Source organism: Ceratotherium simum, chromosome 16, assembly GCF_057802395.1.
Source record: "Ceratotherium simum simum isolate JZ-2026a chromosome 16, ASM5780239v1, whole genome shotgun sequence".
In the NCBI taxonomy this organism is placed as follows: Eukaryota; Metazoa; Chordata; class Mammalia; order Perissodactyla; family Rhinocerotidae; genus Ceratotherium; species Ceratotherium simum.
In genome coordinates this window covers 29,553,787-29,574,525 of record NC_141915.1, presented here as the reverse complement: position 1 = coordinate 29,574,525, position 20,739 = coordinate 29,553,787, and the positions used below count along the sequence as shown (strand labels likewise).

The 20,739-nt window shown below is 41.3% G+C and overlaps 2 protein-coding genes across 2 annotated transcripts; both read left to right on the top strand.

The window, feature by feature from the left end:
* Positions 1-216: 216 nt before the first annotated feature.
* Positions 217-7,007, top strand: LOC106802505 (olfactory receptor 4D1-like). The gene is made up of 2 exons (XM_087441879.1): positions 217-426; positions 6,059-7,007. The coding sequence occupies exons 1-2, from the start codon at positions 413-415 to the stop codon at positions 7,005-7,007; spliced, it is 963 nt and encodes a 320-aa protein (XP_087298005.1). The 5' UTR covers positions 217-412.
* Positions 7,008-17,979: 10,972 nt separating this feature from the next.
* LOC106802506 (olfactory receptor 4D2-like) lies at positions 17,980-18,915 on the top strand. Its single transcript, XM_014790623.1, has one exon. It carries the CDS (start codon positions 17,980-17,982, stop codon positions 18,913-18,915), a length of 936 nt encoding a protein of 311 aa, XP_014646109.1.
* Positions 18,916-20,739: the final 1,824 nt, after the last annotated feature.

The window sequence follows — 20,739 nt, the reverse complement described above, 5'->3', positions numbered from 1 at the left end:
CTTCGCAGAGTAACTACAGCCTGGAATAATCCTATCTGGCCTGTTAAAAAAGGTGATGGGACATGGAGAATGACTGTAGATTACAGAGAGCTAAACAAAGTGACTCCGGCTATTCAAGCGGCCGTCCCTGATTTGATTACTCTTATAGAAAAAGTGCAATGTTATCCAGGCACTTCGTATGCAGTCATAGACTTGGCTAATGCCTTTTTCACCATACCTATACCTAAAAGTGTCCAAGAACAGTTTGCTTTCACATGCCTGGGACAACAATATACCTTTACTAGACTTCCTCAGGGATATGTGCATAGTCCCACTATCTGCCATCGACAGGTTGCTGAGACCTTGGCAAAGGTACCTGCTTCTGATGATGTCCAAATAGTACATTATATAGATGATATTATGATCCAAGGAAATGAAGAAGAAAAGGTACAACAACAGTTAGAAAAAGTAATGGACACACTTGAGGAGGATGGATGGAAAACTAATCCAGCTAAAATTCAGGGCCCACGTTCAAGCGTTAAATTTTTGGGAATACTTTGGAATAATAGAAAACAAGAAATTTTACCTAAAGCTAGACAAAAGATATTAGATTTTGCAGCACCCCGCAACAAAAAGGAAGCACAAAAATTTATTGGATTATTTGGATTTTGGAGGGCACATATTCCACATTTAAGTCGGCTCCTTGCACCTTTATATAAAGTTACCAGGAAAAAATATGAATTTGAACGGGGAATGGAACAAAAAGAAGCTTTTGAAGCAGCCAAGCATGCTATTCAGACTGCTTTAGATCTATGGCCAATTAAACCGGGACCCATTGAGTTACAGGTAGATGTCATTGATCAGTATGCCAGCTGGAGTCTATGGCAAAAACAAGGTGCCCGACGTTATCCTCTGGGATTTTGGAGTCGCAAGCTTCCCTGTTCCAGTGAAAGATATAGTCCTTTTGAAAAACAGTTGTTAGCCTGCTATTGGGCTCTAATAGACTCAGAAAGCCTTACCCTGGGACATGAGGTAATTATGCGACCCCAAATACCCATCATGCAATGGATTCATAGCACGCCTGTTACTCATAAAATTGGACAAGCACAAGAATTTAATATTATCAAATGGAAATGGTATATTCAAGACCGGGCCAAACCTGGCCCAAAGGGGTTGTCTCTATTGCATGAACAAGTGTCTCAATATAGCAGTGAGCCAACTGTGTCACCTAAGACTGATATAACAGAATCTCCTGTTAAATGGGGTGTCTCATATGATCAATTGACTGAAGAACAACAAAACCATACGTGGTTTACAGATGGTTCTGCCAAAATGATATCAAGCTCACGGAAATGGAAAGCAGTTGCCTATAACCCATCCACCCAACAAACAATTGTCACCACCGGAGATAATATGAGTAGCCAATATGCTGAACTCTATGCGGTGTATCAGGCACTTCAACAAGAACAGGGGCAACAATGTCATATATATACTGATTCGTGGGCAGTGGCACAAGGTTTGGCAACGTGGATGCCACAATGGAAAAAACATGATTGGAAAATTAATGATAAAGAAATATGGGGAAAGAAATTATGGGAAGACATATGGTTATGGTGTCAAAATACAATTGTTACTGTATTTCATGTTGATGCTCACAGTTTTTTAATTTCTGCAGAACGAAAGCATAATTCTCATGCTAATCAGCTGGTGCAGATCCGTGCAACGCACAACCCAGGCTTAGCACAATGGGTCCACGAAAAGAGTGGACACTTGGGAGAACAAGCTTCATACAGGTGGGCACAACAAAGGGGAATCCTTGTCACCCATGATGATATTGCCACTGCAGTACAACAATGTCAGTTATGCCAACAGTTAAATAAACGGGGAGTTCCACACCCCTACCAAGGTCATATCCAAAAGAGATTATTTCCCGCCCATACCTGGCAAATAGATTTTATCGGACCATTGCCAAATTCTTGTGGATATACTTATGCCTGCACTGCTGTTGATACATATTCTGGTTATTTATTGGCTATACCAGCTAAAGTGGCCACCCAACAGAGTGCCATAAAATTATTAGATATAATCAAGTTATATTATGGAACACCAAGGCAAATTCAGAGTGACAACGGTTCCCACTTTACAGGTAAGTTGATTCAAACCTATACCAAGGAAAATTATATAGAATGGATTTATCATATACCTTATTACCCCCAAGCTGCAGGCCTCATAGAACGAACGAATGGATTGCTTAAACAACAATTGAGGAAACTTGGTCATGGCTCATTAAAGGGGTGGCACAACCATCTAAGTACTGCTCTAAATGTGTTAAATAACAGGCCATTAGGCCCTAATGAGACTCCTCTGTCAAGGTTGTTACCAGCAAAGATTACAGAAGTGGCAGCCGCCACCCATGAGCTTATGACCTTAACCTATTGGCCCCTGACTCAGTCTGCTAAACCGCCTTTTCGTGCCACCGCCCAAGCGGCTGGATTGGATTTATCTACTGTACATTCTATTCAATTGCCCCTAAGAAGCAGTCTATAGTCCCTACTGGGATAGGGGTACAATTTCCCAAAAATACCTTTGGTTTGTTAAAAGGACGCTCTGGACTGGCAGCAAAAGGTATTGATGTACTAGGAGGAGTTATTGATCCAGATTATCAAGGAGAAATAAAATTTATATTATATAATGGTAGTGACACAGTACTAACTGTAGAGTCTGGGGAACGAGTGGGACAATTATTGGTGCTTCCTCCTGACTCCAAATGTGTCACAAGGACAACCTCCAAGTGAATTAACTAAAAGAGGAATGCAAGGATTTGGGTCTACAGATGGATGGAAACCTGGAGCAAAGGTGTGGGTGACACATCCACCCAATGCGGCTCCACGTGCCGCAGAAGTAGTGGCCCAAGGGCCCACTGCAACGCTCATAGTAATGTATCCAGGAAATAAACAATTATATCATGTTCCTAAAAATTCTGTTTCTTTGCGTGAATAGATATTCCTGCTGTGTTTGCTATGCTGTGCTGCACTTCCATGTCTGCTGCAGACCTACATGCCAACTAATGTCTCCGTAGGACAACCTTTGACCCTGCACTGCTGGACCAACTGCTCTACACCAGTGGGACCTATAACCTGGACTATGAATGGCCGAGAAATTTGGTCTCAGAAACATCAAGCAATCTCTCAGTATAAGCCTATATCTGACCAGTCACGGAGAACTAGTTATAATTTCTCTATTACCCTGCCTTCTGCTACCCTCCGTGATGGGGGCTGGTCTGGACTTCTGCAAGCTAATTTGTTAGGCCTAAGTGTTATCTTATCTAATGTTATCTTTGATGCTGTACATGATTTGCAAGATCAAGTTAATAACATTTCATATTCTAAGGGGTTGTTTGATTGGTTACCTTGGGGTTTGGGTCCTTTATTGCGAGATAGTTTTATAATTATTGTAGTCATTGGATTTTGGATTCTTGGATGTGCCTTATGTACTTGCGTACAAAGTTCATTGTCTGTGCATACTGTGTCTTATGGTTAATGGAGACGGCCACGGCCGAATATGTCTTGACATGAGTACAGCCATGTTTGGCCGCTCCATTGACCTACAGCCACCAGCACAAAAAAGAAATACAAAGCTGCTTTCTGTGTGGTGGGAACTGGCCTTTTCCCGGGAACTGGCCTTTCTCCCACGGAGAGAGTTGCAAGTTGTAACATTTCAAGGCTCTTGGAGCGTCCTGGCCCGGAATGGACTGGCCATCTGTGCCGGGCTAGGACGATAACCAAAGAGAACAATGCACGTGCGCAACTACTGGGCTGGGACGTTAGCCAGGGGGCTCAGTGCACGTACGCCACTGATAACCATTTGTACATGGAAACACTAAATGCTTGCTCTGCAAACTCTGTAATTGCTTACTCTGAAAATTACTGATGGTATAAAAACTGCTGGAAACTGAGCCTCAGGGAGAGTTCCACCTAGAGAGAGTTCCACCTGTGGAAGGGACACCTTGCCCAGGACGTGTGATCCTTGCCCAGCCGCGTCGATTGACAGAGCTCTCCCGGCAGTGGGGCGTGGATGTTGTGAGTAACTGATTTGATGTGAAGTAATTGATTTGATATGAAGTAATTGATTTGATGTGTTCTCTTTTTGGTTAACCTGGTGTTTCTCTTTCTGGTTGATTTGTGTCATTTCTCTTCAGCCGATGTGGGTATTTTCCCTTTCCAGTCGGGCTGATGTTTTTTGCCTCTTAATATTTGACCTATTTGGATCTGTTTGCAGACTGTCACCTTTACTATCCTCTATATAATAAAATATACCTCAGTCCATTTGTTTGGAGTGGAAAGTGTCTTTTACGTCTCCGATCGAATCCCCGAACCTCTCTTAACATAGGGGAAGGAGTCACAGAGAAGGTGATAGCTGAGTACTTCTTGGTTGAGAAGGTAGTGGAAGGTATTTCAGGAAACAGAATTCATTACCAAAGCCACAGAAATAACCAAGCATATGGCATATGTGAGAAGCTATGAATTCCTTGAAGAGCAATCAGTTCCTGGGTGACAGGGATACTGATTAGAATGGTAGATGGAGGCTACATTTTATAGCTTTGTGTGACATGCTGAGAGGGAGTTGCATGCACATACATAAGTATGTTTTTCTACCCTGAATTGATCTACAAAGAATACTAGGTAGCTTCTAAGAGTTTGAGTTTTAAGCTATCATTAAAAGATTATAATGAGGGAGAAACATGATCAGATCCGAGTTTAGAAAGGTCTCCTTGGCAGCTATGTAGAAGATGGACTGGAGTGGAAGCACATGGAAGGATGAGATTAAAATGACTGGATAATAGATTGTAGTGAGAGAGGATGGGAGATTGAGACAAGTCAGGGGGAGTGTGGAGGCCACTTAACCCCCTAATCTCATGCCCCTCTCTCTCTCATTCTCCATCTCCTTCTCCACCTGTGGTCCCATTCCCTCCCTGGCCCCACCACCCTTCCATTCTCCTTCCTTTGCTTGCTGTATTCCTTCTCTCCTTTCTTCTTAATCTCCCTTCTTTATTCTCTTGTCTATTTCATTTCTCTTATTTCAACATCTTTCTTTGTCTTCCACCATTGTATTCAGTAACATCTCCTAAAATTCTTGTTCCTTTCAGAAGAGCTCTCCGAGTCCCCTTCATACAATATTCATCATCTATTTCTTAGTCCAGAGAATGTCTCTTTCCCTTCTCACTCTTGTCTCAGCATACACACCATGTATGTCATGTCTTCACTCAGGGAGTGGCCACCTACATTGGTGGGGGTGGGGGGTGTACTTAATGGCTAATCACCCACCAGCAGTCAACACCACATGCTTTTTGAGTATTGACTATCAGCAAGGATGCACACTATGGGGCACTAATAAATTATAAGATCCATATATATCCTTCTGGGAGCTTACAGTTGAATTATGGAGGAAAAACATATACACGTGTAAGGTTCCTTCACATTATGGTGTGTTAAATGTTGCATGAAAAATGGTTGCTACAAAATTTACTAGAGCTTGGAAGAAAGGGGGATGTCTTTAGAGCAGGAGACTATACAGAGGAGAGTGATTACCATTTATTTCCAGGCACTGTCCCAGGGACTTTATGTGTAATTTTATTTAATCCCGAGACAGTTCTATAAAGAAAACATTTTTATTCCCACCTTACAGATGTGGATACCGAGACTCAGAGTGATTAAGTAACTTACTCAAGGTCAAATCTCAAAGAAATAGAAGCTCTGAAATTTGACTAGAAGTTTGTTGGATTTCAAATGTCTTCCCACCTGTATATTACATTGAATCTTTGAAAAGCAGATTTCACATGTTCTAGATGGCTTTAAGATATCTCATGTATGTATATTCCAGCACGAACTTGTAAACACTCCAGATACAAGGCCACTTAATAGCACATGGTGTTATGCTCTGCATTTAAGAATTCCCATGTCATGGACCTGGACAACTTGGTTCTGAGCTCCAGAAAACCTAAAGGGCAGGTAGTGACTTCATGCATCTATATACGTGGTTTGTTTTCTTTAGGTGTATGGAGAAGACACCATGGAAGCAGGGACCTCACGTGGGTATCAGAATTTGTCTTCCTGGGGCTCGCACAGACTCAGGAGCTCCAGCTTCTCCTGTTTCTGGTGTTCCTGTTTGTCTACACCACCACTGTTGTGGGAAACCTCCTCATCATGGTCACGGTGACCTCTGATTCCCGGCTCCACACACCCATGTATTTTCTGCTCCGAAATATGGCTGTCTTTGATCTCTCTTTCTCCTCTGTCACTGCCCCAAAGATGCTGGTGGACTTCCTCTCTGAGAAGAAGAGAATTTCCTTCCAGAGCTGCATGGCCCAGATCTTCTTCTTCCACTTCTTGGGCGGTGGGACTCTCTTCTTTCTCTCAGTGATGGCCTATGACCGCTACATAGCCATCTCCCGGCCCCTCCACTACGTCACCATCATGAACACTCAGCTCTGTGTGGGGCTGGTGCTGGCTGCCTGGGGAGGGGGCTTTGTCCACTCCATTGTCCAGCTGGCTCTGATGCTCCCATTGCCTTTCTGTGGTCCCAACGTCCTGGATAACTTCTACTGTGATGTTCCACAGGTGCTGAGACTTGCCTGCACAGATACCTCCCTCCTGGAGTTCCTCATGATCTCCAACAGTGGGATGCTGGTCCTCATCTGGTTCCTCCTCCTTCTGATCTCTTACACTGTCATCCTGGTGATGCTGAGGTCCCACTCAGGGCAGGCGAGGAGGAAGGCAGCTTCCACCTGCACCGCCCACATCATCGTGGTGTCTATGATCTTCGTTCCCTGTATCTATGTCTACTTCAGGCCCTTCACCCCCTTCCCCATGGACAAGGCTGTGTCCATCAGCCAGACGGTCATCACCCCCATGCTCAACCCCATGATCTACACACTGAGGAATCAGGAGATGCAGGCAGCCGTGAAGAGATTAAGCAAGCGCGCAGTGATCTCAGCAGGGACTGAACTTAAAATGGGTGACTATAAATGATCAAACTTCTCTCTGAACTTTTGTTTCCCATGTGAAAAATAGAAGAAAGTCTTTATAGAGTGTGACAATTGAGATTAAACTAATATTTCTATGGACCTCCTCCTGTGTCAGGTACTGTATTAGGCACTTGCACACTTTTATCTCATTCTCATACAACTGACAGTGAATAGATTACTATTAGAATTAAACAGTTTTACAGATGAGAAACGTCAGAGAGAAGTGACTTGCTCCATGAGGAACAGCGATTGAGTGGCAGAGGTTGGCCGGGAACCTGGTTCCTCTCACTCCAAGTTGAGAGGCAGCAGATATGGATGGCATTTGAACCTCAGGGTCTCAAACAACCACAAGGGGAAACCTAGAGAGTTCCTCATGTGTGGATGAAGTTCTGTGCTGAATGGTGAACAGTTTCATCTTAAGTCTGGAACAATCACATTCTTTTCTGCGCCCTGCCTTTCTGCTTCATTCCCCACTGTGGTACTTAGGAAGTGTCCTGCTTTTAACATTGTTGAAATGTTTCTCATAAGGAACATTTGTCCTCTGGATTTGTTCCTTCTCTACCAAATGCTCCTTGGATAATCTGCAAAATTTCCTTCTTTCTTCCCAATACAATCTACATCGTTTGGATGAAATGGCTGGAGGAGGATGATGTATGGTTGGGGACCAAGGCCAGAGAGGGCAGGGCCATGGCTATTATGGTTCCAGATTTGAGGTAGTGAGTTCAGTCCAAGGCGAGCACCCTGTGGGCTTTCGCCTTTCTCTTTGACTTCCCGCACTGGATTGAGAGCTCCTTGAGGGCCGGGGCCGTGCTTTATTCATCTTTAAATCTTCCCAGCACTTGAATAGTATCTTACACAAGAGAGGCATTTCTACCTTTTCCTGCCCTCTGTTCTTTCCCTGTGAATTTCAGAATCTACTTTTTATTTCTGCCTCTGTATCTTATATTTATTTTCTCCATTCCTGAGGAATGTGTCATTTTCTTAAAGTCTCGGGCAATCTATCATGTTGAACCAAAGTTAAGAAGATAATGAAGAAGCCTTGTTGTTCCCTCTTCCCTCCCAGCAACTATCCCATCCGACAAATAAAAGTTATAGGCTCTTCTTGAGTTCTGTTGAAGCCATCATGGCAACTCTGAGCTTACCCTTTCTCCACATCTCCTCCTTGCCCCCATTTCACACATTTCTCCCTATTCCCAGTGGACCTTTGGAGATGAGGGGAGAGAAAATGGACTGAGTGTCATATTTAATCCATGTGGTCCCTCAAAAGCGTTTTCTCCTTTCACATTAGTTTCCTTTAATTAACTGATGATACTTTTCTCACCCTTCATTTGTGTCTTCTCCAGATGCAACATCTGAAGTCCTTCAATGGTTCCCATTGTGACAAGTTTCCTGATTCCACCATCCTGGCCATCTCTTCGGTGTTGACTCTCCTATGACAACATCCTCCTTAAAATGTGGTGCTCACCATATGACACACTGCTGCACTGGGGGTGTGAACTCTTTAGAAAACAATGATTATCCCCTTTGAAATACATATCCATAAGGATGCCTTTGGTTGCAATCAGCAGCATGACCAAATAACAGCGGTTTAAATAATGAGGAAATTATTATCTCACTTAAAAAGAAGACTAGAAGATAGGCAGTTCCAGAGTTGGTTGATTCAGCAGCTTAAACATTTTAGGGCTCTGGGTTGGCTGCTCTACAATTCCTTGCTTTTCCCCTCATGATGGTCATGTGGCTGCCAAGCTGACAGTCACCATGTCTTTAAATTTTTGTTTATTGCAGTAACATTGGTTTATAACATTGTAAAAATTTCAGGTGTACATCATTGTACTTCTATTTCTGCATAGATTACATCATGTTCACCACCAAAATACTAATTACAACCCATCACCACACACATGTACCCAATTATCCCTTTCACCTCCTCCTCCCCCTTCCCCTCTGGTAACCACCAATCCAATCTCTGTCCCTATGTGTTTGTTTATTGTTGTTATTATCTACTACTTAATGAAGGAAATCATACGGTATTTGACCTTCTCCCTCTGACTTATTTCACTTTGCATCATGCCCTCAATGTCCATCCATGTTGGCACAAATGGCTGGATTTCATCGTTCTTATGGCTGAGTAGTATTCCATGGTATATATATACCACAGCTTTTTATCCATTCGTCCCTTGATGGGCACTTTAGGTTGCTTCAAGTCTTGGCTCTCGTGAGTAAGGTTGCAATGATCACAGGGGTGCATGTACCTTTGCAAATTGGTGTTTTCAAGTTCTTTGGATAAATACCCATCAGTGGAATAGCTGGATCATATGGTAGTTCTATCGTTGATTTTTTTGGGAAGCTCCATACTGTTTTCCATATTGGGTGCACCAGTTTGCACTCCCACCAGCAGTGTATGAGAGTTCCCTTCTCTCCACAACCTCTCCAACACATGTTGTTTCCTGTCTTGTTAATTATAGCCATTCTGACGGGCGTGAGGTGATATCTCATTGTAGTTTCGATTTGCATTTCCTGATAGTTAGTGATTTTGAACATCTTTTTCATGTGTCTGTTGGCCATCTGTATATCTTCTTTGGAGAAACGTCTGTTCAGGTCTTTTGCCCATTTTTTAATTGGGTTGGTAGTTTTTGTTGTTGAGATGCATGAGTTCTTTATATATTTTGGAGATTAAGCCCTTATCAGATGTATGGTTTGCAAATATCTTCTCCCAATTGTTAGGTTGTCTTTTCGTTTTGTTGATAGTTTCCTTTGCTGTGCAGAAGCTTTTTAGTTTGATGTAGTCCCATTTGTTTATTTTTTCTATTGTTTCTCTTGCCCGGTCAGATGTGGTGTTTGAAAAGATGTTGCTAAGACTGATGTCGAAGAGCGTACTGCCTATGTTTTCTTCTAGAAGTTTCACAGTTTCAGGTCTTACATTCAAGTCTTTAATCCATTTGGAGTTAATTTTTGTGTATGGTGTAAGGTAAGGGTCTACTTTCATTTTTTTGCATGTGGCTGTCCAGTTTTCCCAACACCATTTGTTGAAGAGACTTTCTTTTCCCCATTGCATGTTCTTGGCTCCTTTGTCAAAGATTAGCTGTCCATAGATGTGTGGCTTTATTTCTGGGCTTTCGATTCTATTCCATTGATCTGTGTGTCTGTTTTTGTGCCAGTACCATGCTGTTTTGGTTACTACAGCTTTGTAGTATATTTGAAATCAGGGAGTGTGATACCTCCAGCTTTGTTCTTTTTCTCAGGATTCCTTTAGCTATTCGGGTCTTTTGTTGTTCCATATAAATTTTAGGATTCTTTGTTCTATTTCTGTGAAAAATGTTGTTGGAACTTTGATAGGGATTGCATTGAATCTATAGATGGCTTTAGGGAAGTATGGACATCTTAACTATGTTAATTCTTCCAATCCAAGAGCACGGAATATCTTTCCATTTCTTTGTGTCTTCTTCAATTTCTTTCAGAAATGTTTTATAGTTTTCCGTGTACAGATCTTTCACCTCTTTGGTTAAGTTTATTCCTAGGTATTTTATTCTTTTTGTTGCAATTGTAAATGGGATGGTATTCTGAATTTCTCTTTCTGCTACTTCGTTGTTAGTGTACAGAAATGCAACTGATTTTTGTATGTTGATTTTGTATCCTGCAACTTTCCCATATTCGTTTATTACTTCTAAAAGTTTTCTGGTGGATTCTTTAGGGTTTTCTATATATAAAATCATGTCATCTGCAAATAGTGACAGTTTCACTTCTTCCTTTCCAATTTGGATCACCATGTCTTTATATTCAAATAATTCAGCAAGAAGGAAGAGGAGAGGCATCCATGTGCTTTTTTCCCCCTCTTTTTACCAGGGGAGAAAAATTATCCTAGAAGCACTCCATCAGAATTCTCCTTGATTCCTTGGCCAGAACTTGGTCATTTGGTCAGCCTAGACTATAAAGGAGAATGGAAAGGTTAATCTCTCGCTTTTTCAGCCAGAAAGTAGGGGGTTGGGAATGGCAATCATCCTTGTCTACCATATAGGTATAAGCTCCTGGCAGCAGGAAGAGACACAATTGGCCTGAGTCTAAAATCCTGACAATGAGCAAAGTCTGTCATAACCAGAGGTTATAAAATCAAATGACTGTAGAAGCCGACATATAAGAGGGATAAGTTAAGTGGGCCCTGTGAAGACTAAGGTGAAGTGGAGAGTGCATATCCAGGCCAGAGAGAACGTCCCAGTCCTAGTGCTCTCCCCCACCCTACTGCAGAACTCCAATATCTAAGTCCTTGCCAAACAATCAGAAGGATTTTATTTATCTATACTAAACTGCCCCAGATATACAGTCCAGGCCATCTTCCCGAACTGACATTCAGGGATCTTCTGACAGTACAACCTACCTGATCATCCTAAAGAGAGGCCTACAACTCCTCCAGCCCTGCTCATGCTTCCAATCAGCATTTTAGTGGTTCAGTTTTAAATACTAATGTCTAACCAGAAATCACTAGACATCTGAAGAAAATGTCCAATATAGAACATGGACACCAAAAGAAAAGATAAAACTGAGACAAAGGAACTCCAAGAAAACAGAGACAGTTCAAGCATTAGAAGAAAACTCTAAAAAATGTTTTTAAATTGAATGTTTTATTTTGAGATAACTACAGATTCACTCAAAGTTGTAAGAAACAATAGAGATCTCACGTACCCTTTACCCAATATTTCCCAAGAGTAACATCTTGCAAAACTATAATACAATGGTCACAGCCAGGATATTAACATTGATATAGTCAAGACACAGAACAGGAAACTTTTTTAAAAACTCTACAATTAATATTCACAAAGAGATGAGAGAGATTGTTGTTTTCATGAAACAAGAATAGGATGCCATTTTAGAAAGGTACAATCAGAGACTGAGAAAAATTCCTGGAAATTGAAAGTATGGTTTGTGGCATACAGCATTTTCCCAAGATGGCTGCAGCAGTAGCTTCCATTCCACGTGCTCTTCCTCACAATATGATTTTGACATTCTTCCCATTGAGAGGTGGAATCTTTGTTTCCTCCCCTTGAGTCTGGAATGGCTTATGACCATGGTGGAAGTGGCTCCTGTGACCTCTGAGATTAGGTCATGGAAGGCAATACAGACTCTAACGAGTCTTCTTTGGAATGTCCACTCTCGGAAACTAGCTACCATGCTGTGAGAAAGCCCAAGCATCCAGGTGGAGAGACCATTTGCATTCCCATTAATATCTTGGTTGACTAGGGTTTGTTCCAAGGTGGGTTTTTCAAGAAAGATTCATGAGAACTGTATTTTCTGAGTTAAATGCTGGAAAATATTTGTTCATGGCCTGTACATATAAATGGCAATTTGACATGGCAAACATCTTTGGATCATACTTTATTTTCTTTGGTCTTTGTAGATGTTGCTCTGTGTTCTAGGGCTGTTGAGAAGTTGAGGCCAGCCTGATTTTTCTCCCTATATGTGACTTCATCTTTTTTCTATTGAAGACTATAGAATTCTTTCTTTATCATTGGAGTTCTGTAACTTTATTCAGTTATGTCTTAGCATTCAGTGATATTTATCAATTTTTCCTGGCACACAATGTGCCCTTTGAATCTATTGATTCCATTTATAAACGACTGGAAGTCATTTAGTGGTTTAATTTTTTGACAAATTGTCTTGAATCCCTTTTTTTAATTTATGAAAATTTTTCTTTATGTGACCCAGAATATCAATTCTAAGAGTGGTAGGAAGCACAGAAATGCTAATAATAATCTATAATGTTGACCCAGAAAGAAGAAATGTGAGAAAATTTCCCCAGACTTGTCTTACAAATGATCATTCCAGAGCACAAAGTGCTCGATTCTTAACTGAATTTCTTGATAAATACTCCCATTTAAATGCATATGGCTATATCCATGAGAATTTATACCCTGAAGACATCCCTTGCAGAAACTCTGCTGTTTCTATGACATAAATTTGACTCAAATCTAAATTTATTGACACTAAATGTGTTGGTGCAATCTCTTCCACTATAGAGAATTTAAAGAAAAATTAAAAATAAGTTGTTCGTAAGTGGCTTAAATTAAAAATGTTCCTTATGTTCTGGTGCTGTCTTCAATAGTATAGTGGGACCATAACAGGCTTTGAGCCATGGCGTTCAAATGTTGGCTCTAACTAGTATTGTTGTGTTCCTTTTGGACATCACTGAGCCTCTACTTCTTTAGCTGTAAAGCTTACATAATTCCCCAGAGTGTTGTGTGGACCAATGAGTAAATGTGAACCATCCAGCACAGTACTTGGCATATAGTAGGTGTTCAATTAATGTTAGTTCCTTCACACATTCCCATTTACCATTATTTTTTGACTTCCCATCAATACTTTTACATTGAACCAAGATAGTTAGGCATCTAGTTCCTTAGGATCTGTACATTCCGGTCAAGAAATGCTTTGTAATCATTTTGAGATTAGATAGCATTAGCGGAAACAGCTCTCTTAAAAGTGGTTGAGAGAAGGCTTAAATCATTTCAGTGATAGATTTATTCTGATCTGGAGAATACGTCACTTCTCAGCCTTATTAATCCCTACATCTTGCCATTTCTGTGGTATCTATAATCAAGCTCAGGGATGATCGAAGTGTAAGGAGGAAAAGACCTCAATCAACTTCGACTGAGATGTTTACGTCACATATGATCCATAAAAAGTGGTGTATCAGTCAGAGGTCCACCAGAGCAACAGGACCAGTAGGATATGGACATATATATTAAGAGATGTATTGCAGGGATTGGCTCATGTGATTGTGAAACTGGCTAGGCAAGTATGAAATCTGTAGGGCAGGCATCAGGAAGGGCAGTCTGGATCTCTTGGGCATGAAGCTGCAGTACAGAATTTCACCTTCTTCAAGGAAACCTCAATTCTGCTCTTAAGGCCTTTAATTTATCGACTCAGGCACATCCAGATTATCTAGGATAATCTTTACTTAAAATCAACTGATTATGGACATCAATCACATCTACAAAATACCTTCCCAGCAACACCTACATTAGTGCTTGATTGAATAACTGGGAATTATAGACTAGTCAAGCTGACACATAAAACTGACCATCACAAGGGGAGAAGTGTTAATTATCAATGATGCTAGGCTCCCTCAATGAGAACATAAAGGAAGTTCCTTCTATATATATCCTGCATCCATTTAACAGTGTGAAGTTGTAACAATAGTTAAGTCTGAGAAATAGTTATTTTCTTAGATATGTGGCACATAGGAAAATAATTTTCTCAGCTCTGTTTCCATGACTGGGTTTTTAGCATAATTACTCCATTCTTCCCATTGGGTTCTTTGGAAATCAATATGCTGGCTTGTGGATGCAGTGACCAGATGAGGTTAGGGGGTAGACATTTTATAGAGCCACACATATCTGGACATGGGAAATCTATAAACTGGAACATATCAGGTTTCCCTCACTGAAAGCTGAATCAGAATCAGAACTCAAAATCACCCACACGATAAGCAATGAGATCGACAAATCCTGTCTTCTTCCGCAGAATCAATTCAGGCTACTTTTCCAAGTGACTCAATTTTAAAAAGGACTAAAGCTCTAAACAAGAATTAATGTTTCTAAAAAATCTATATCTCTTGTATGTTGGAAGAGCTTCACATTGTGTTCTTATTTACCAGAGGCAGATAGTTTATTTTGCCAAGTAGAACAATGCAGTGAAAGAATTCAGACCAACCTGGAAACCCTATATAGATCGGAGAACTCTAAGACATTAGACAGTCTTTATAGCACATCAAGATTACATTGCCAGTTAATTCCAGTTTTGATCAATTCCTCATAATGAGAAAATATATGGGTTTCCTGTACCAACCCTTGTATTAGAGATAGCAATAATTCCATGTAAAGAATGCTAGCATTGTAGAGATGATGTGAGTAGACTTGGATATGGGTGGTGAATCAACATTGGGGTCTGGTTGGCAAATAAAGGACAAGGTTTACAGGGTAATAAGTTTCCATTGTAGTACACAAACATTTCCCATCTGTGACCATCCTTAAGTAAAGATCGATTAGGTTTAAAGTCAAAGGAAAAGGAAAAGGAGAAGATGGAGAAGGAGGAGGAGAAGAAAGAAAGAAATCCAACCAGTTATCTCGATGATTCCACGAGAGAGAGAGAAAAATCTGTTGTGCTGAGTAAACAGTCAGTGGTTCTTAATGTGTGGTCCCAGGAACAGGAGCATCAGCATCACCTGAGAACGTCTTACAAATGCAAATTCTTGGCCCTACCGTTGACCAACTGAATTAGAAGGTTTGGGGCTGGGGCGCACTAATCTGCCCTTAACAAGCTCTCTAGCTGACTCTTCAAAGCGGAAGAATCATTGGTCTAAGGACTGGGTTCTTCTTAAACTCCCAAACAGTCTGTTTCTTTTGAAGAGACTCTTGTCCTTTTGGATCTTGGCCTGAGAGTCCTACATTCTGCAAATCTCTAAAATTTCCATTATCCTTGGTACTTTTGGCCCACAAGGAAGACTTCTCAAAGTGTATGTGTTTTTGAGACATTTAGAAACTTTTTAACAACTCCCATTGCTCCCTTGTCCCCAGTGGTAATCAGCCCAGCTCTGCATCCTGAGCCCAGTCCAATAGTTTCTCCCTGAAGAGATCCCCTCTTCCTCTCGAGTCACACCCATTGCAGTGTACCTGAGGTACAGCCAGTGACTGGGAAACCGAAGCGGGATGAAAAGGATCGCCAAGAAGATGTAAGACCTGAAGCCTCTCTTCCATTCTGGGCTGAGGAAAGGTGAGAGACCAGGGTTTCTTGACCTGTAGATGAGCTGTAGGAGGGATCCAGAAACACTTGCTGGAGGGTGGGGAGAATAGACAAGTGACATAGACTTGAAAGTAGTAAGTCTAAGTGTGAGGAGAGCCTCAGAAGGTAATGCAGGGAAAATGGGATGTTGAAAACAGATGCATGTGAGAATCCAGGCTTTTATCAACCAAGCAGGGAATTGGCCCTATGATTTAGAGGGAGGATGTTGAGAGCAAAGGATAAGGAAACACACCAGAAAATTCTCCACATAGTTTCATAAACAAGATCACGAAGTTACCTACTAACACAATAACCTATCAAAGATCTTTTTGAGGAACTGCTAACTCAGAGTTCTTGTATAGGTGCTGGGGTTCCTAAGTTATTGAATTTACAATCTAGTTAAGAAGAACAACAGAAAAAATGATAAATGCTACAAGAGAGGCATTTATAAAATGTTACTGGAACCCAGAGAGATGGGGTATTGATTCTGCATGGGAGAAATAGGGGAAGGAGTCACAGAGAAGGTGATGTCTGAGTACTTCTAGGTTGAGAAGGTAGTGGAAGGTATTTCGGGAAACAGAATTCATTACCAAAGCCACAGAAATAATCAAGCATATGGCATATGTGAGAAGCTACGAATTCCTTGAAGAGCAATCAGCTCCTGGGTGACAGGGATACTGATTAGAATGGTAGATGGAGGCTATATTTTATAGCTTTGTGTGACATGCCGAGAGGGAGTTGGATGCACATACATAAGTATGTTTTTCTACCCTGAGTTGATCTACAAAGCATACTAGGTGGCTTCTAAGAGTTTGAGTTTTGAGCTGTGGGCACTGGCCAGTCATTAAAAGATTATAGAGAGGGAGAAACACGATCAGATATGAGTTTAGAACAGTCTCCTTGACAGCTATGTAGAAGATGGACTGGGGTGGAAGCACATGGAAGCAGACGGATGAGATTTAAATGACCTCTAATAGATAGTAGATTGTAGTGAGAAAGGATGGGAGATTGAGACAAGGCAGGGAGAGTGGGGAAGCCCCTTACCTCCTAAGCCCGTGCGCCTCTCTCTCTCACCCTCCATCTCCTTCTCTTCTTTGGTCCCATTCCCTCCCCGGCCCCACCACCCTTCCTTTCCCCTTCCTTCACTCGCTCTATTCCTTCATCTCCCTTCCTCTTAATCTCCCTTCTTTATTCCCGTGTCTATTTCATTGCTCATATTTCAACATCTTCCTTTTTCTGCTCCCCTTGTATTCAGTAACATCTTCTAAAATTCTTGTTCCTTTCAGAAGGGTCCTTTAAATCCCTTTCATACCATATTCATCATCTATTTCTTAGTCCGAAGAATGTCTCTCCTCCTTCTCTCTCTTGTCTCAGCATACACACCATATATGTCTTGTCCTCAATCAGTAAGGGGCCACCCACATGGGTGGAGGTGGGGGACTCACCCTATAGTTATTCACCCACCAGCAGTCAGCACCACATGCTTTTTGTGTATTGACTATCAGCAAGGATGGGCACTACGGGGCACAAATAAATTATAAGATCCATATCTATCCTTCTGGGAGCTTACAGTTGAATTATGGAGGAAAAACATAGACATGTGAAAGATTCACTAACATTATGGTGTGTTAAATGTTGCATGAAAAATGATTGGTAGAAAAATTTACTAGAGCCTGGAAGAAGGGAGGATGTCTTTAGAGCAGGAGACTACACAGAGGAAAGTGATTACCATTTATTTCCAAGCACTGTTCTAGGGACTTTATGTGTTATTTTATTTAATCCCCTAGACAGTTCTATAAAGAAAACGTTTTTATTCCCACCTTACAGATGTGGAAACTGAGACTCAGAGAGATTAAGTAACTTCCTCAAGGTCAAATCTCAAGGATATAGAAGCCCGGAAATTTGACTGTAGATCTGTCGGACTCCAAGACAAGTGTCTTCCCACCAGTATATTATACTGAATCTTTCAAAAGCAGGTTGCATATGTTTTAGATGGCTTTAAGATATCTCATGAATGTATATTGCAGCGCCAACTTACAGACCCTCCAGAGACAAGGCCTTTTAATCAGCACCTTGTATTATGATCTGCACATGAGGATGTTCATGATCTGAACCTGGACAACTCAGTTTGAGCCCCTGACACTAAAAGTGACTTCGTACATCTGTCTGTGGTTCGTTTTCTTTAGGTGTATGGAGAAGACACCATGGAACCGGGGAACCTCACGTGGGTATCAGAATTTGTCTTCCTTGGGCTCTCGCAGACTCGGGAGTTCCAGCTTTTCCTGTTTGTAGTGTTCCTATTTGTCTACACCACCACTGTCATTGGAAACCTCCTTATCATGGTCACAGTGACCTCTGATTCCCGGCTCCACACACCCATGTATTTTCTGCTCGGAAACCTGGCTATTTTAGACCTCTCTTTCTCCTCAGTCACTGCCCCAAAGATGTTAGTGGACTTCCTCTCAGAGGAGAAGACTATCTCCTACCAGGGCTGCATGGCCCAGATCTTCTTCTTCCACTTTCTGGGTGGTGCCATGATCTTCTCTCTCTCAGTAATGGCCTATGACCGCCTTGTTGCCATCTCCCGGCCCCTCCACTATGTCACCATCATGAACACTCGGCTCTGTGTGGGGCTAGCAATGGCTGGCTGGGTGGTAGGTTTCGTCCATTCCATTTCCCAACTGGCACTCATGCTCCCACTGCCTTTCTGTGGCCCCAACGTCCTAGATAACTTCTACTGTGATGTTCCACAAGTGCTGAGACTTGCCTGCACTGACACTTCCCTCTTAGAGTTCCTCATGATCTCCAACAGTGGGTTGTTGGATGTCATCTGCTTCTTTCTCCTCCTGATGTCCTACTCAGTCATCCTGGGGATGCTGAGGTCCCACTCAGGGCAGGCGAGGAGGAAGGCAGCTTCCACCTGCACCACCCACATTGTCGTGGTTTCTATGGTCTTCATTCCAAGCATTTACCTCTATGCCCAGCCCTTCACCCCCTTCTCCATGGACAAGGCTGTGTCCATCAGCCACACGGTCATGACCCCCATGCTCAACCCCATGATCTACACCCTGAGGAACCAGGAGATGCAGGCAGCAGTGAAGAGGTTAGGGAGGCACTGGTTGGTTTGTAAAAGTGAGTAACAGTTGGCAGGTCACTTCTCTTTGGCTTTGTTTTCCATTTGTAAACTGGAGAGAGAGCTACTCTATCTGCTATCTTCATAGCTTATAGATAGGTTGTGAGGGTTGTTGTAGAAGTGAATAAGTTTTGAAACTAAGCAACTGACTCAGATTTTTAGCAACAAGTAAAATATCCTATTTTTGTTCATGACGGATGATTTGAATACTTCTATGACAATAAGTTATGTTCTCACAGGGCCGGCTCTGTGGCTTAGCGGTTAAGTGTGCGCGCTCTGATGCTGGCGGCCCGGGTTCGGATCCCGGGCGCGCCCCAAGGCACCACTTCTCCGTCCAGCGCGAGGCCGAGTCCCACGTACAGCAACTAGAAGGATGTGAACCTATGACATACAACTATCTGCTGGGGCTTTGGGGGGAAAAAAATGAATAAATAAAATCTTTAAAAAAAAAAAAAGTTATGTTCTCATAGAAACATTCTGGAAAGCCACACCCTCCTTTCCACCTTCTCGGTGGACAGTTTCCTCATGATAACAACATTTCCCCATAAGAATAGTCCTATTTTCTGTATTTTTTGTACTTTTGCCAATGCTCAATTTTGACGTGGGCTGGGTTGTTCGAAACAGCACAGGGTTTAGAGTCTTAAGCCTTCAAGTAGAGGCCCTAACCCATCGCTTACCAAGTTGATGACTGGGGAGGAACCATTTGGTCTGTCTTAACCTCATGACTTCTTCCTCAACAAACTTGCTTAAATTAATATCTGACCCCCAAAACTCCCAGCTTTATTATAAGAATCAAATAAAAAAAAATTGTGTGACAAAACATTGGGCAAATCATATAACTATTTTTTTCTTCTAGTCTTTTTTTGATGATTTTATTTTCAAATTTGAAATTATCACTAATGTTCAGATTTTTTCCTCTTTACATTTTTAATGTAGTAAAATAATAGTTAAAAACAAAAGATTGTGTGTAAAATACAAATAAGTTATAAAACATTATATTATGTATGAATGCTTGTGTAAAAACTACTCAATTCAAGAAACAGAAGTTAGCAAGAACTTACACCTACCTCTGGAGTCCTCTCCATCCCATTCACTCTCACCCCTCTCCAGATGAAACCACTTTCTTGAATTTTGTGGTTATCGTTCCATTGCTTATAAAAACAGTTTTATCACATTTTTACATAATCAGTATATTGGTTTTTTTTATTTTGAGTTTTATAAAAATATCCTACTGTACATGATATTATGGGATTTGCTTTTTTCACTCAACATTATGTTTCTAAGCTCCACATGTTGCTCTGTTTGGCTATAATTCTTTGTTTTCACTGCTGTATAACATTCCATTGTGAACATAAGGTGATTTGGGTTGTTCCCAGTTTTTTTTTGTTATTGAAACAGTGCTCTTTTGAATGTTCCTCCACTTGTCTCCAGTTGCCATGTTGAGGGGCTACAGATTATATACCTCAAAGTGGAATTGCTAAGTCACGAGATATTCAAAGATTTAACTTTACAAAATAGTGCCAAATTGTTTTTAAAAGTTGTACCAATTACATGTTGATCAGCAGTGTGTAATGTTTCCATTAATTCACATCCTTCTAACAGTTGATGTTGTCAGATTTCTTAATTTTTGCCAATTTAGTAGGTAAAAAGTGACATTTCTCTGTTCCCGAATATTTCTTTTCATTTTTTATTGCTTTCAGATTTCCCATGAATGCCTTTGTTCATATTTCTAATGACCTTTTCTAGTTAACGTAGGAATTCTTGTATAATTTGATATAGATTTATTGTCAGATATATTTATTACAATAGCTTCTCCCAGTTTGTGGTTTGT

Bases quoted from the DNA above. Each gene is read 5' to 3' on its own strand.
- LOC106802506 (XM_014790623.1), top strand. From the start codon at position 17,980: ATGGAACCGGGGAACCTCACGTGGGTATCAGAATTTGTCTTCCTTGGG.